Below are 16423 nucleotides of genomic sequence, written 5' to 3' on the forward strand. Positions count from 1 at the left end.
GGCTGAGTAATCCGCTCGGGTTTGCTTTCGGGAGCTTTTGTTCCCTGAGCGCTTTCCGTAGAGTTCCGGAGGGCGGGAATGAAGATGGTGGCCTCCCAGTCTCCGGCCCGGAGGAGCCGAGAGCCTGGGACCCCACTCCTCAGTGCGCCCTCAGAGAACAGCGCCCAATTACTCCCGTCACCCTGCCTCCGGCTGCGCTCCGAGCTGACCGAGCCTGCGACCGGTTCAAGGTAACCCTGAGCTTAGAGCTCACTCCTCGGCTCTGTCTCTGTAGCCGGCTTCCCCGTTCTAATACCTGTAAGCTCTGCGACATTCAGACACCCCCGATCCTTCTGTGACCCTGTGGGACCTGAGGCCACGCTGACCCCGCGTGGGCTTCACCCCAGTTAAGCCTCTGGAGCGATGTCCCTCAGCGGAACAGACTTTTAAAAGTCCTGATTTTGTGCTCCGTTGCTCCGCCGCTTGCCGGGAGCCGGCCCCTCCCCCCGCGTCTATCTTCCCGTCGCTTTGGATTCACTTCTCCGCCAGTCCTACCTTTCAGAAAGTGGTTGATTTTCTGTTTCTAGAATTGCTGTTCTTCTCTTCGATCTCCCGTTGGATTTGTAGGTGTTTGCAATCTTTAGATAAGCTATCTAGCTGATCTCCCGCTACCTGAAGTAGTCTCAGCCTGCTACTTCTCCGCCATCTTGACTCCTCCCTATCCATTATTCGGCTGAACACTTTAAAACAGATATTCTTTCTTTAAAATGACATTAATGTATCACAATTACTTAAATTCAACTAAATATTGAAGATAGAAAACTACTTGGTAAAAATGACAACACCCCCCCCCCAGAATGGTTTATTATTTTTATCTTTGGACTTTGTTTTGAACCATTAAAAGATTCCTTCCCTTCTCCCTCCCTTTTTCCCTTCTATAGATATAAGTGATTATAATATGTTAATCTTTGCTAGATATTAAAAATGTGAAGATGAGTAAGACATGGTCCTTACTCTGATGGAGCTTACATTTACTAGTAGACAAGTAAACAGACCAACATTTAAAAATCAGTACACTGAGGACTATAAAACATGATGCACAGGATGCTAGTGAGGAAAATGACCGAGGAAAATGTTCTAGAAGAGATGACCACTTGTCTGAGCCTTAAAGAATGGTGTGAGTTATTCAAGAAAAATGAGTTTAAAAGCTATGCACACAGCCAGCAGTAGGTACAAAGCCGGAGGCAAGAGAAATCACCACTATAAAAGATAATGGTAAGACCTGCCGTGAGCCCAATGACATGGCAAAAAAAAAAAAAAAAAAAAAAAAAATTCATGTTTAGATATAGCAAAATTTTGTTATATAGTAGAAAGTAGACCCTTGAACATTAACATGGCCCCTTACTCTGCCTAATGGAACAAAAACTACTGAGCTTTGTCTATATATGACCTGGCATACTACTCATTGAATATATACTTCATTGACAACTGAATTTTGGTCATATCTCCCTAAGAAACTAGGGGTACACTGGAGTGAACTTAGATTTTTATATCCTATGTCCTTGGTGCTACTTGTTTTCTAACTTAGTAGAAAGCCTAAGTGAAAGTAACCTTAAACTTAATTTGACTTCTAGTCAATCTTTGAATGCAAACCAACCTTTTTGGTCTGACCTAGCTTTATGTATATTTTAGGAAATGGAAAAACAACAACAACAACAATAAAAGTAGAATGGCTGGAATATGATATAGACTGGGGAATGGTGGAAACTGAAAAGGTAAGCAGGGGTGAGATCATAATAGCACTTAAAAAAAGTCAGCGAGTAGGTCTTTATCTTGGAGACAGTGGAAGAGCTATAATATAATTCAGAGGGATGTAATATGACCAGATTTGGATTTTAGAACAATCAATAATAGCAATAAAAGAAGGGATTAAATGAAGGCCTAGTTAGAAGGCTGCTCAAATGATGTATGTGAGACACGATGATCTATTTGGCAGTTGTGATAGAGACAGAGGAACAGATGATAGATTTACAAAGGAAGAAGCATAGAAAAAGAAGAGGTAAATTATGGAAAAGTAACATTCCCCTTTCCTTTACCTTATTTTAGTGAAACACTCTAAGATTTTTGGATGGGCTACTTCATGGAAAATGATCTCATTCTCTGACACAGAACAGGAGAGGGGAACAAATTTTGGAGGGAAAATGGTAAGCTGGAGGATATTGTTTTGAGGAGTGCATAGGATATGTCCAATAAAGAACTTTATATATGAGTCTGAGTATGTATTTGAAAGTATAAAATTCAAAGAATTAAGTTACCTTATGAATATGAAACATCGATTATGAAAACCAGGATGGGGCCCCCTGGGTTGGCTCAGCGGGTTAAAGCCTCTGTCTTCAGCTCAGGTCATGATCTCGGGATCCTGGGATCAAGCCCCACATCGGGTTCTCTGCTCAGCAGGGAGCCTGCTTCCCCCTCTCTCTGCCTGCCTCTCTGCCTACTTGTGATCTCTGTCAAATAAATAAATTAAATCTTTAAAAAAAAAAGAAAAGAAAAGAAAACCAGGATGGTGGGGGATAAGAAAATATAACTCTAAAAAAAAAAAAAGAAAGAAAATATAACTTTAAAACGTACTTAAGGAAAGTAAAGGAATAGGAAAGTATGTGTAAGATATAAACTGAAGCAATGTGCAACACAAAACTAAGAATTAAGAAAATGGAGGACGTTAAAAACTCAAAACTCAATTGTTACCACGAACAAATCTATTTTCTACAAAAGTTTCTCATGAAATGAGAGTACTCTTTTTGTTGTTGTTGTTGTTGGAAAGAAATGTGACATTTTGAGCTAAAGAGTCTGCTGGAAATTTTAGTTGTTTAATAAAATACGTAACTGGACACCCCCGCCTTCCAAGAATTAAATAAAACAAAAAGCCTGCTCCAGATATAGAAAGGACATAGTTTACCACAGGCACTTGGTACAGGGACACAGGAAATACGGTGTAAGCATTTATTTCTCCATTAAAAAAAAAAAAGCATCTAAGGACAGTAGGAAAAATTTGTCTCCACATGGAGACATGCATCATCATGTGTCCAAACTAAATGTGTTAATCTATAGTACTGGTAGATTCTTTTTCCTTCACTAAACAAAGATCTAGCACAGAATAATGTATTATTTGTAGCAACTGCCCCATCTCTGAAATCACAAGCTTAAAAACACTGCCTACAAAGGAAACATAGGTGCTCTAGACCACAGTTCCCATAAACATACATAGTAAGCACATAAACCATGATTCCCACAATTTACAAAAACTTTATAGAAAGAAATCTGTAATTTAACTGCACCCAATGTGTTTTTTGTGGATTTATATTTAGGGCAAAGAGGCTATGTATCCCATACAACACGTACATATTTCTCACTTGCCATTTAGCATGAACACTCAGATCCACACATACACACAAACATATAGAAAACTGAGAAGGGCTTTCTTGAAAGTGCTGAACTTCTGTAGACTGGTGGCATTCTCCAAGAGTTCACATAAAAAGTAGGATGGATATATTGTAAGCATAACTTTAGAACAACCAAGTGAAAATGATATCAAATCCACTTTGGGATATAAAATAATATAATTCATATGTAATTGACATCTTATCCTCCAGCTTTTGAATCCGTGGGTATTATTTATGTTCTTGTCATGTACCACAGAATAAGTTTTTGTGAATTTTTCCCCAAAAAAATCTACTTACAGAAAAAGTATGGAGATTCTGAAGAAGTAAGATAGCTCCAGGTGGGTCAGGGCTCCTAAATGATTTTATATACTTGAACTAAAATTTGCATATAAAGTAGGAGCAATGCATTCATTAAGTTTAAATGCCTCCCCCCTTTTTTGGTATAAGTAAATACAGAGAATAGATTGGCTCAACCTTCTGTCAAGAAACAGAACAGAGCTACTTGTAGAAATATTGCCTCCTAGTGGAAAGATCACTTTTTAAATTTGTTTTATAAAGCACGGGAATATAGCATATTCACTATGTCACTAATGGCATAGTCACTATGCCATTATTCACAATTTAAAGTTACAATTCAATTCCAGCTTGATACTTAGTACCTCCAAAAGAATGTCATGAACTCTCATCTGATTTACAAACTTAATTCCTCTTCTTAATAAAATGACAACCAGTACTTCCTATGTGCAATTAGTAGTAGTGCTTAGAGTGAAAACAAAACTTAATAAAAATAAAAATTATCATTGTGGCTGTACCCTCAAAGTCCCAGAAACCTATATATAAATGCTTGAGAGTGACAGAGATCTTATAGAGTTAATAAGATATGATTATTTAACAACCTATTCATTCTGTTTCTGAGTTACTGAATCAAGATTTTTTACTCAGTAAAACAGCAAGGAGACTTTTCGTTAAATACTCTGAAGCAGATAATCTAAAATCACAGATAATCAAACATAATTTTTATTTGGTTTTAGAATATTTTGGTACATAAAGTGATATACAGCCACCTAATACTTTTTTTTTTAAGATTTTATTTATTTGAGAGAAAGAGCACACACGCAAGTGAGTGGGGGGCAGTACAGAGGGAGAAGACAACTCCCTGTTGATGAGGGAGCCCAGCACAAGGCTCAATCTCAGGACCCTGGGGATCATGACCTGAGCAGAAGGCAGACACTTAACTGACTGAGCCACCCAGGCACCCCAGCCACCTAATACTCTTGTAAATTTGTAAACTTCAAACAAAATAATACACAGTGAAGAATTGGAAAATTATCATACTTTCTAAATGTGTGAAATTATTCTTTATCTTTACAATTATCATTAAACATAAAAGTTTTTTGCATGAGTTTGAAATTATTGTCCTATGCTTTTTGTTTAATGCCTTCCATCAGCTGGAAGAAATGAGGTATTTTATTTAAATTTTACACTGAGTTACGAGTTGCATAGAAGAATTCAACTAAACAAGGTATCAAGTTGTGAAAATTTACAACATAAATCACAGTATTGAAATTGCTGGTTTATTGACTGCCACCTTTCACTAGATATTAAACATCTGAAAGATAACAACTGGATTTTTTTTAACCTACCCTAGTATCTCAACAGAATTTTGGTTGAATGGATGATATTAACAAAAAGTTGAAAATAAAAATCAACTTAGATATCTTTGATTAACTGTAAAATCTGAAATGAGATTTTAAGTCACAAGATGTGGGTCAAATCTTATTTTACCACAAATTATATGATTTTAAGCTCCACCTCAGTGAGACTCAGTTTTCTCATCTGAATAAAGAGAGTAACAACTGACCTATGTATTTCAGAGTAGCTACAAAGGTAAAATGAGGTAATGTATGTAAAAGTCCTTTGTAAATACCTAACAAATGTAATTTTCCATTATGCTACTGCATGTACAGTTAGGAACAAGTGTATAAAATAAGAAAAATTTTTAAGATGCAATATAACTACTCATATTAAAAATACATGTCATATATTACATGTCACACCATTTTCTCCCAAGTGAAAACAGCTTGACTTCTCTCTTCAGCCTACAAATATACTTACAAGTACTGGTCGAAAAAGAAAAAAAAATACCCCTTCCTTCGAGACACAGCTCCCAGTGCTTTATTTTCTCTGCTAAATACTATCAAAGAAGAGTGGACATCTATGCATATTCCTCCTCAATGCACTGAAATCGGACTCTGGCACCATTGCTTGTAGAACAGCTTTGATATGGTTAATGCACTGGTTTCCTTCTCATTCCACATTTTATTCTATCTCTGAAAATTTCTTGTACCTTGTATCTCTGGAAATTCCAAGTACCTCTCACATTCATACTGGCTTCTTTATTCAAAATAAGTATACTCTGCTTTTTCCCCCTTATTTCTGATGATTCATCTTTTTTTTTTTTTTTTTAACTTGTTCAGCTTCTTGTTCTTCAAATGTACGTGTTGTATGAGGTTTCACCCTTGAACCTCCTTTTTTCTCACCATGTAGTTCTGCCTAGATGATTCAGCCTACTCCGGCAAACTTGGGCCTCATCTCTGCACAGCCAGCTTCTAAATCTGTATCTTTCTACCAGCTCCCAGCAAGATGTGACGTCTGTATTTCTAGTCATTGACCAAATATATCCACTGGATATACTTCAGTCCACATGTCAAACTCACTGTTCCCCCTTTTCCCAAACATCTTCGTTCCCTTTGTTGCTGTTCTTGATAGACAACCAAGCAGAAAGCTTAGAGTCATCAATGATTTCTGCACTCCTTCTTAGCTGTCATCTTCGTTATCTGTTAAGAGGATCTACTGGCTCTATGTCTGATCCATCTTAATTTCCACTGCTTTCATTGTTTCTTTTTAAAAATATTTTGCCTCTTAAATAAGTCTTTCTGCTTTGGTCTCTCACAATTTAAATCCATCCTGTTACAAATGATGTGAAGGAAATAAAAACACTACCCTGTTACAAATGTTACCCTGTTACAAATGATGCTAAGGAAATAAAAACACTACCCTGTTTTTTGTGTTTATTCTTTACCTGGAAAATCAACCCTACACTCTTTGACATGGCATTTGAGACTAATCTCTTTCCAACCTGTTTTTCTAGTAACTTCTGCCTACACCCTTCTCTCTCTAGAACATGGTTTACACTTTCAATTTCATAGCCCTAGTTCATGGTATTCCCTCTACCTGTTATGGCTGTTCTTCATTTGTCAAAAGCCTGTACATCTTTTGGGCCCATGTGATACATCATCTTCTCTATGGCACTTTCCATAACCTTCCTTCTTCTGTACTCTTCTGCTGCTATCAAAATTAAATTTAAGTATTATAAGTGTTTATCTCCTTCACTGCATTAGACTAAAGGTGAAAAGGTCTAACTCACTTTGATTCAGATATTCTTCACACAATGCCTGACAAATAGGGTATACCCAGTAAATACTGAACTGAACAGCCCTATTACTGATTTATATAACAAACAGAACAAACCTAAAGAATAATCTTCATCTAGATTTTGCTAGAATCAAATGAAACTCATTTGGCTTTGGATTAATACTGAAAATATACCTAAAGATGAATTATCCATTGTAATCCTCTCAGTTTTAAGTAAATCAAACAGCTAAATTTCTCTCTTGTAGTCAGTTTAGAAGGAAGCAGGAAATATCCAGTCAAGTATCTGTAAAAATACACAGAAAACAAATGTAAGACCCTTACTAGTGCTATTACAATATCAAGGTAAGGATCATTAGGCCTGCTAAAGTCTTTTGTATATTAAAGAGTTAAAGACATCGTGAAGCTTAAAAATAACATTAATTCAGTTAAGAGTAAACTTAAAGAAAAGTAGATATATGCTAAAGGGTCAGCACTAACTCACTGTCATGAAATATTTTTGTATAGCTCTAAAAAAAAAATCTGAAATAAATACTAATTTAATGAAATTATACTCAGTCTTACTCTATGACTATAGATCATGTATCAGCAAATTATAGCCTGTAGGCCAAACCTGCCTGGCCCCACATCTGTTTTTTAAAAATAAAGTTTTACTGAAACACGGTCATACTCATTTTGTGTTTTTATTGTCTGCTTTTGCTCTACAATGGCAAAGCTAAGTAGTTGAGACAGAGACTGTATGTACTACAAAGCCTAAAAATATTTACTATCTAAACTTTAAAGAAAATTGGCCAACCCCTGTTACAGATAATCAGTTGCAAATCTAGTTGAAAACCACACCAGTTTGGATATGTGAGGACTTTTTATTATTCTAGAATTTAGAATCTTTATGCAAAGATTTCTTCTCAAAAATCAAAGCAATAAAAAATAAAGTTTTAAAGATGTTATGATAGGAAATATACTGATGTCAAGTATGTAGGAGATAAATGGTATACACACAGGATTTTTAAAATAAATTATTTCATTTGTATATTTATAGGCTGGCCTGTTAAGTAGGAAAAGGAGTGGCTATTCTTTATATTAGAGCATGTCCCTAAAAATTAACTCTTCTACCTCTACTGCCTCACTAAAAATAGAAAATTAATTCTTCCTACAAGAATAAAGGGACAAAGTTAAATATAATTAACTATTTTTTAAAATGAGGGGAGGGAAAGCTGGAAAGAGGAGAAAGAAAAGAGGTAAAGGGAGAGGAAGAACCCGCTGTACCTCATTCTTTAATTGATATGAAGCCAATCTGTGTACCAAAATTAAGGCCATCTCGGACATGGGAGAAAAACTTGTCAGGATGGCAGGACGTACAGAGGTCAAGATCTTGGTTCAGGTCTTGAATATTCTGTGGTAGAATTCCTCCCCGTTCTAGAAGAATCCTTAGGATAAAGATTTTTCAAAGATACCAAGAGTTTATTTTACCTAGCCAAAGCAGTAAAAAATACATACATATGAATATTGGTGTAAAAGAATTCTGGGAAAGATTTGCTTGGAACAATGAAAATTGGTTTTCAGATACAAAACATGAACAAGTCAGGAATTTGGAAGATTTTATCACCATTAATCACTTAAGTTTACATACGAACTGTAAAACTTTCTATATTGTCCTGCAGACATGACCTGGGTCCAGAATTTTATAATCAAAATCAAGTACTTATTTAGAAGAAACATCTAAAGTTACAAGGATATTTGCAGACAAGATTCATCTGATTCAGACAGAGATGCTTTTTGTCATTTGGCCCTCCCACCTCTTGTCCTCCTATTAACAGATTTTCACAGAGAAATTGCTTCTCTATAAATACTTTACAATATGAAATATGAATATTAATTAGTGATATTAATTCCGCAAGTCACATTTAACAATCAATTTCAATCCTTTCTATATGCTAAATGAGGCAGAATCTGGGCAACGTTTTGTTGACTAGAATAGAAACACAATTAAAATCAATTTTCTTTTTTAGAAATAACAAATAATGGCTTTTAATAGCAAAACTTCATAATTCAAAATTGAAAGGGACCATAGAAAGCTTGAGAGTGACTATGTGCTTATATTATCTAACATTCTTGCTAAGAAATACATTCCTCTAACTAGAGAATAAAAATAATTTTAAAATATCATCTTCCTGATAGTTTATTACATTACAGATTTCAGCTGAAGAAAGACTATGAAGCACATGTCAACTTTCTATATGAAGTTTAAGTACATCTCTCAAAACTATAAGTCGAATAATAACTTCCTGCACTTTTAAGTTAATAAGAGATAACAGGAAAATTTCTGTTAGTCAAACTTAAATGAGAATAGATTTCATAATCAAAATATGTTTTTGTATAAAATATGTATGTCAGCTACTTATTTGTCTGCCACCTCAATTTTTCTTGGAGTTACTAATTGTTGTCTAAAATGATTTTCACTTTAGAAACAATAAGCAATAACCAAACTTGCAGTTTTGGAATGAAATCAAACATACCTAGTGGCTTTACGAATGTCAACATAGGGATTTGGTGAATCAAATAACCGTACACATTCAGGATCAAGATTATGAAATTCCTTTGCTGATTCCCTTGGCAGAGTAAAACAGCAAGGTCCTACTGAAGGTCCCAGTACAACAATAATGTCTTCCAAATTACACCCATATTCTGTGATCATAGCATTCACTGTAGCCATAGCAACACCTAGCAAAGTACCCCTCCAACCTGGTAAATAGGAAGAAAAAGAGATAAAGGAAGTTAAAACATAGCATTTCACCTTAATTTATCTCTAACTTAAAAATGAGCAGAGTTAGTCTGCGTATTTTTCAAAGTCCAGAAATAGCAATGAATCACAAGATCAATTAATTAAGCTAAATAACCAATTAACAAAAACACTGGTTTTTATTTTTCTTATTTTTTTTTTAAAGATTTTATTTATTTATTCATTTGAGAGAGAGAGAGCAAGAGAGAGCAGAGTGGAGAGGAGAGGGAGAAGCAGAACCTTGGGATCATGACCTGAGCTTAAGGCAGACATTTAACTGACTGAGCCACCCAGACACCCTAAAACACTGGTTTTTAAATGAGGTACACTATGCAGACCACCTGACATGGGGGAGATATGTAATGGGAGGTCCCTTCCACTTCCTTTAAAAATATTCTATACTTTTAGTTTCCAGTGGGATTATACCTTATAAGTCTTCTCTCTCTCCTTCACTTTTTTTAGACACTTTTTTTAAACTTGGGGGGAGGAAATATACATATCATTAAATTTACCATTTTAACTCCTTTTAAGTGTATACTTAAGTAGTGTTAAATATATTCACATTGTTGTGCAACCAAGTTCTAGAACTTTTTCATCTTGCAAAATTCAATGCCCATTAAATAACAATTCCTGGTCACCACTTTGCCCCAGCCCATGGTACCCACCATTCCACTGTGTCTATGAATTTGACTACTTTAGATACCTCATATAAGTGGAATCTTACAGTGTCTCTTGTGACTGACTTCCTACATTTAACATAATGTCCTCAAGGTCCTCATTCAGATGTAAGGATTTCCTTCCTTTTTAATGCTAAATAATATTCCACTGTATGCATTTATCACATTTTGCCTATCCATTCATCCATCTATGGAAACTTGTATTGCTTCCACATCTTTGCTATTATGGATAATTCTGCTATAAGCACAGGTATGCTTTAGTTCTTTTGGATATATACCCAGAAGTAGAACTGCTGGATCATATGGTAATTCTATTTTAAAATTTTTGAGGAACCACCATACTATTTTTTATAGCAGCGCACTATTTTACATTCCCACCAATTGTGCATCAGAGTTCTAATTCCTCCACATCTTCACCATTTGCTATTTTCTTTTTATTTCTTTTTTTAATATTAGCTATCCTAATGGGTGTTAGGTGATATCTCATTATAGTTGTGATGTGCATTTCCCTAATTATTAGTGACATTAAGCATCTTTTCATCATTTGCTTGTTGGCCATTTGCTTATCATGTTTGGAAAAATGTCTGTTCAAGCCCTTTGCCCATTTTTAACTGGGTTATTGATTTTTTTGTTGAGTTGTAGATTCTTTATATATTCTGGACATTAACCCCTTATCAGATATACGAATTGCAAATATTTTCTCCCATTCCATGGGTTGCCTTTTAACTTTGTTGTCTGTGTCCTTTGATGCAGTTTATTAGTTTTGATGAATTTCAATTTATCGGTCTTTACCCTTGTTTCTTGTGCTTTTGGTTTCATATCTATGAAATCATTGCCTAAACCAAGTTTATGAGGATTTACATTTTCTTTAATAAGTTTTATAGATTTAGCTCTTACATTTAGGTCTTTAACCTGTTTTGAGTTAATTTTTATATACGATGTAAGATAAAGATCTAACACCATTCTTTTGAATGTAAATATCCACTTTTCTCAGTACTATTTGTTGAAGAGACTATCCTTTCCCCACTGTATATTCCAAGTACCTTGTTAAAAATCTTTTGATCATATATGCAAGGGTTTATTTCTGGGCTCTTTTTTTATATATTTTTATAACAAGTTTTGAAATCAGAAAATGTCAGACTTTTAACTTTATTTAAGAGTGTTTCATTTTGACAGCTTTAATCTTTGATATTTAAAAATAATGTTTCAAAACCTAAGAAGTAACAAATAAGATTCTCTTTTTATATCCAAAATCGAAGACTCAAATAACTTTTTGACAATGTCAAATCATAAATGTGACTTCTAGTCATCCAATTCCATAACTTTAGCTAGATCAGAAGAAAAAGATGCCACCTTCTTATTTTTTTGTCTAAAAAGCACAATAGTCAGATTTACAAGCAGAAAGAAATATCAAAGATCATCCCTCATTTCACAAAGTCATGGCCACAGGATAATCTAAATAGCACTTTAAAATACCTTCAGAAAACAAAATTCCATAACCTTAACACAACAATGAAAATCCTTTGTTCTTAACTTTAGATAATATTTAAAGGCACTAGACTATAATATATTAAACTAAATGCAGTTTTCCAAACATATCTTGCTTCTTACCTCCATACCTTTACATATATGCTGCTGCACCTTCATCCTCGTGAATACCTTTCTCCAACATACCTTATCTTCTTGGTCCCCATTGCCTAGACTTTAAAGGTTCTCAACAAGAGCCAGTACCACTCCCTCTGGAGTGTTCTGAAAAGCATGGAGGTGATTTTTGCTGCTGTTGTTGTTATTACAGCTGGGGTGCTACTGGCATTAGAAATTTTGAAAGCCAAGCAAACTACAATATAAGATTATCTTACCCAAAATGTTAACAGCAACCCTGCTGAGAAACCCTGGCACCTAGTCAAGTCCTGCAAATTCCTCCAGAATCAGCCTGGGTACTGCTTCCTTTGGGAATTCTACTCTGATTCATGTAATTTGACTTAGATACTGCTTTCATCTGTTCCTATAATAAAAGTATGCTGGCTCTACTCCTATTTTTATATTTAATACCTGTAAAGTAATTAACTGTCATGCCCACTAGAAAGAAATTATAACTTTTCCTATACTGCAAAAGTGGTAAAATCCTAAATGCTTAATTAAGTACACTTACCAGAGTGAGCAACACCACATGCTTTTCTGACAGGATCAGCAAAAACAATTGGTATACAGTCAGCACCAAGAGCTGCTATTGTGACTCCCCTCTGATCTGTGGTGATTCCATCATAAGATTCAGGTTCCTTCGTTCCCATAATCCAGATGTCATTGGCATGATCAGTCTAATACCAAAGACGTGTGATAAAAATATTTTGAAAGTAGAATTTCTGATACCATAAGCCTTTTCTGAAAATACTCATTTCGTACAAAATTATATAACCAGTTTAATATTACTAGCAAGCATTAAAAATATCACTTCGATAGTAAAATACCAAATTTACTTGTCATTTAACTTTTGGTATTATAATCTCTGTACATTTTATTCAAAGGAAAACAGACTTTAACACTTAACAATACAGTCCATCACAAACATCTCCTACTAGAGATGGGTAAATCTCTACTTGCAGCACTTTCCATAAAGTACTATTTATGGAAAGAAGTTAAATTAATTACCAAATTAAAGATATTCTTACTTTTCCTGACCCAAATAAAGCTAGAATTCTGTAACAAACAAGGCATCAATAGTGATCCTAGTTCCTCCTAATGTTAATTTAGAAAATAATGGCCTTTTTCTCCCGCCACTCTGGAATCTTCTTTCTAAGTCAAAAAGGGCAGTGGTACTATAAGAATTAACTATACTTTTAGATACAAGAAGCTTCAGGTGAAATATAGCTATGATGAACTGATTTTTAGGCTATAGTGTATAGATCCAAGAAAAACAACCATATTATCCTAAAATTTTAGATAAAACACCAGATGCAAAAGTTAAATAGCTTGATTAAAGTCCATGTAGTCATTAGCACAGTCATGAATATATTTTAGATCTTCTAAAACATGAAACAAAATTTTACCTTTATTCGGTAAAATTTCTCCACATTAAATCCTACAGCATTCCCCAACCTACGCAGATTTTCTTGAACAACAACCTTGGGATCTCTCCTTTTGGAACTACTGAAGAGGTTGAATGAGCTAAGAGTTGGGATGTAGGATATTCCACCTGTTCTTGTAGTAAATCCGTGTAAGAAAATATCTGTTGAATAGAAGTAACGAAGAGTAAAAACATGCTATACAAAAGACTATAAAATCTTACAAACCCAGTGTCTCAGCAAGACTTTCCCTGATCACCTCAAGGGGCATGTTTTTCTAGCTTCCAATTTCTACAGCACTGTGTACCTCATGTGTTCTGTTATATATGGCTTTATGTTTGCTTTACCTTCCCCATGGGATTATTGCTCTTCAAAGAGTATCTTCTGTCCCATTTGTCTGTTATTACTAACAGCATATAGCCCACAGTAAATATCATTTAACCAAGAAGTAAGACTCACATTTTAAAATTTTATTCTTCTGTGAAGGTGCCAATGGGTTAAAGTATCAGAATTTCTAAACAGGAGATGCTTAGGGTCATGAATCTCATTTTAAAGGCAGGTTGGGGAATTTGTCTTAAAACTGAATTTGCATAAAGCAAATTTATTTGTTAAGGGTGGCATTGAAGGGACTATCCCTTGGTATCCCTTCACATCTCTCACACTCCCATGTTGCAACTGAGGTCAGTGAGATAATAAACCTATAGTCTATGAAAGAAAGGGGGGGGAGGTGAACAACCTCTAAAGAAAGACTAGTTTTTCATGTATACAACAGAAACAACACAGTGTTTAACACACCTGAGATTAAAGGAGATGTGATAATGGTTAACTCTCCTCTCAGTGCTGGCAGGCTTCTCAAATATGTTTGAATTTCATTCTGGATTGCTTCTACTTCTTCAGCTGTGATCATGTTTATTTCAGTGGATTGTTTCAAAGGATCTCCCCTCGAAGTCACCTGTAAGTCTTCAAACTCAAAACTGTAAACATCGGTGAAGAGCTGATCAATAAAAGCCTTCAGTAATGTCTTCCGGTGCATGGGTACAATTACTTTAATGCTGGTCAAATTTTTTTCATCAATTTTTTGCTTAATAGTATACAAAGAGGCAGCCATACTAGGATTGCTAACAGTCTCAAATCCTCTCAAGAGAGTTGATAATCCATTGCTTGCTTCTAATTCACAGTGATTATGCGCACCATCCCTTTCACAGCTGATGTTACTGCAACATATTATACAAAGAAACTTGGCCTTGGCAGCATGGTGGTATCTGACAGCATTCAATGTCTTCAGTAATGCCTGATGACTGTTTTTCTGAGAGTTAAATTTCAAACCAAAGAAATCAACCAACACTGCTTCTGCCATCCTTCAGGAGGGTACAAGGCCCTTCAAAGATTTCTGTGCCTAAGAAATCACCTACAAAGAAAAATTAGCCTAAGAATGCAAAATTATATCAATCTTCTCATAATTACAAATGTGTACCTACGTTTAAAAAAAAAAAAAAGTTTTACCGATCTAAGAACATAAAAAAATAGTAGATCTAGATGACTCCAAGAAAAGCTAGTCCATTATTTGTCCTAAGAGAACCATGAACGTGGAACCATCTTTCAATTCGTTTTGTCAAAGTGATTTGTACATCTTTCCAGTAGAGCAACAGTTTCTGTGTGTATGTGTGTGTGTGTGATGTTTTTCATACAGCAAATTTTAAGTAGGGAATTACTTAACTTAGACAAAGTCCTGCTTTTTAATTACAGGGTGGCAAATTATGGTATATGTGTATCATTAATCCTGACATGACTGGCATGTTAGTTCACACCCCTTCATATGAAATATCGGGGCCTTCAATAGGTTAATGGAGCCGCATCTAAAATTTACGTTTTTAAGGGAATAAAAGCTGAAACGATTCTAGGATTTACACAGCACTCTAGGATTTGGAACAGACGTACTGCCCACCTGCTTCCTTACTCCGTACCTGGCCCCGCCCCGCGCAGATCTTCTCCCCTCCCAGCCCAGGAAGTCGCTTTCTCTTCAGGAGCCGCCTTGGGTGGTGACCCCCGCGGCCCAGGGCGCTTTTCTCCTGCAGCCACTCCCAACCTCCACTCCGGACGGTACTGGGCTCCCATGGAAGTTCATCTCGCCAGGTTTGAAAAACACTGAGAGAAGCGAGGGGAGTGACAACCATCCTCCCTTCTGCCTTGGGAAATGCCACCAAAAGCATCTGTCCCCCTCCCGATCCCGTGCTGGGTCTCCACCAGCCCGGGCGCCTCACCGCCTCCTCCCCGCCCCCTTGAGACTTTCTGACCCCACCGATGCCCAGCGCAGGCAGATTTCCCCGTCCCGCCTGTGGGCGCTCCGCCTCGGCTTGCACCCTCCGGCTTCTGCGAGCTCGGAGACGCCCGGGCGCCGCCACCCCCCACCCGGAGCCTGGACGGAACCCGGAAGCCACGACCGTGGCACCTGGAGTTCTAAGCCCGACCCGCGACTCCGCCGCTGCAGCGCCTGGGCCACCTCACCCACCTCACCGCCGACCCACCACGGGCGCCCCGCCAGACGTGGGCACGACGGCTGGGGCCCAGCGGCTGCGGAGGACGGGGCTGAGCCAGGCCGGCGACCTGCAGGGAGGCACGAGCGGAGAAGAGGGCTGGGTACAGAGAGGCACCAGCGGAAAGCCAGAGAGGAGCCCAGCGCCGGCCCCCGCGGCCGCCTCAGCAGTTCCGGGTCAGCGCAGCCCGTCGACACCGTCCTACGCCGCACGGTTGAGGCAAGAGAAACAGGAACCAGAGCCCTCTAGCCGGAGCCAGCCGGGTCAGCTGCCGGGGCTGGGACGGCGGGCCGTGACCTCGGCGTGGCGGCGGGCGGCGGGCGGGCCCTTGAGTGGGGAGGGACGTCGGGCGTGCAGGTGAAGGGAGCGGGGTCCTGGTAGGCTTGCGGGCCCCTTAGGGGAGCGGGACGGCTGAGAGGCTGGCGCGCGGGTGAAGGGAGCCGGACGGCTGGCAGGCTTTCGAGCCCCTCAAGAGAGCCCGGCGGCTACGAGGCTGCGGGGCGGGTGAGGGGAGCAG

The 16423-nt window shown here is 37.5% G+C and overlaps 1 protein-coding gene across 1 annotated transcript; it reads right to left on the reverse strand.

The window, feature by feature from the left end:
- Positions 1-5872: 5872 nt before the first annotated feature.
- Positions 5873-15875, reverse strand: LOC111147147 (laccase domain containing 1). Its single transcript, XM_022503052.1, has 8 exons — positions 15706-15875; positions 14168-14780; positions 13358-13536; positions 12463-12628; positions 9371-9596; positions 8121-8281; positions 6458-7140; positions 5873-6403 (listed from the first exon to the last, which is right to left on the reverse strand). Exons 2-6 carry the CDS (start codon positions 14727-14729, stop codon positions 8122-8124), a joined length of 1293 nt encoding a protein of 430 aa, XP_022358760.1. The 5' UTR covers positions 14730-14780; positions 15706-15875; the 3' UTR covers positions 5873-6403; positions 6458-7140; position 8121.
- Between the last annotated feature and the right edge of the window lie 548 nt (positions 15876-16423).

Source organism: Enhydra lutris, unplaced genomic scaffold, assembly GCF_002288905.1.
Source record: "Enhydra lutris kenyoni isolate GAN:26980312 unplaced genomic scaffold, ASM228890v2 scaffoldscaffold15, whole genome shotgun sequence".
Taxonomy (NCBI): domain Eukaryota; kingdom Metazoa; phylum Chordata; class Mammalia; order Carnivora; family Mustelidae; genus Enhydra; species Enhydra lutris.

Bases quoted from the DNA above. Each gene is read 5' to 3' on its own strand.
- LOC111147147 (XM_022503052.1), bottom strand. From the start codon at position 14,729: ATGGCAGAAGCAGTGTTGGTTGATTTCTTTGGTTTGAAATTTAACTCT. The intron at 12,629-13,357 runs GTAAAATTTTGT...CTTTGGTATTAG, and splicing joins AGAAATTTTACCGAATAAAG to ACTGATCATGCCAATGACAT. The intron at 9,597-12,462 runs GTAAGTGTACTT...CCTATTTACCAG, and splicing joins ATGTGGTGTTGCTCACTCTG to GTTGGAGGGGTACTTTGCTA.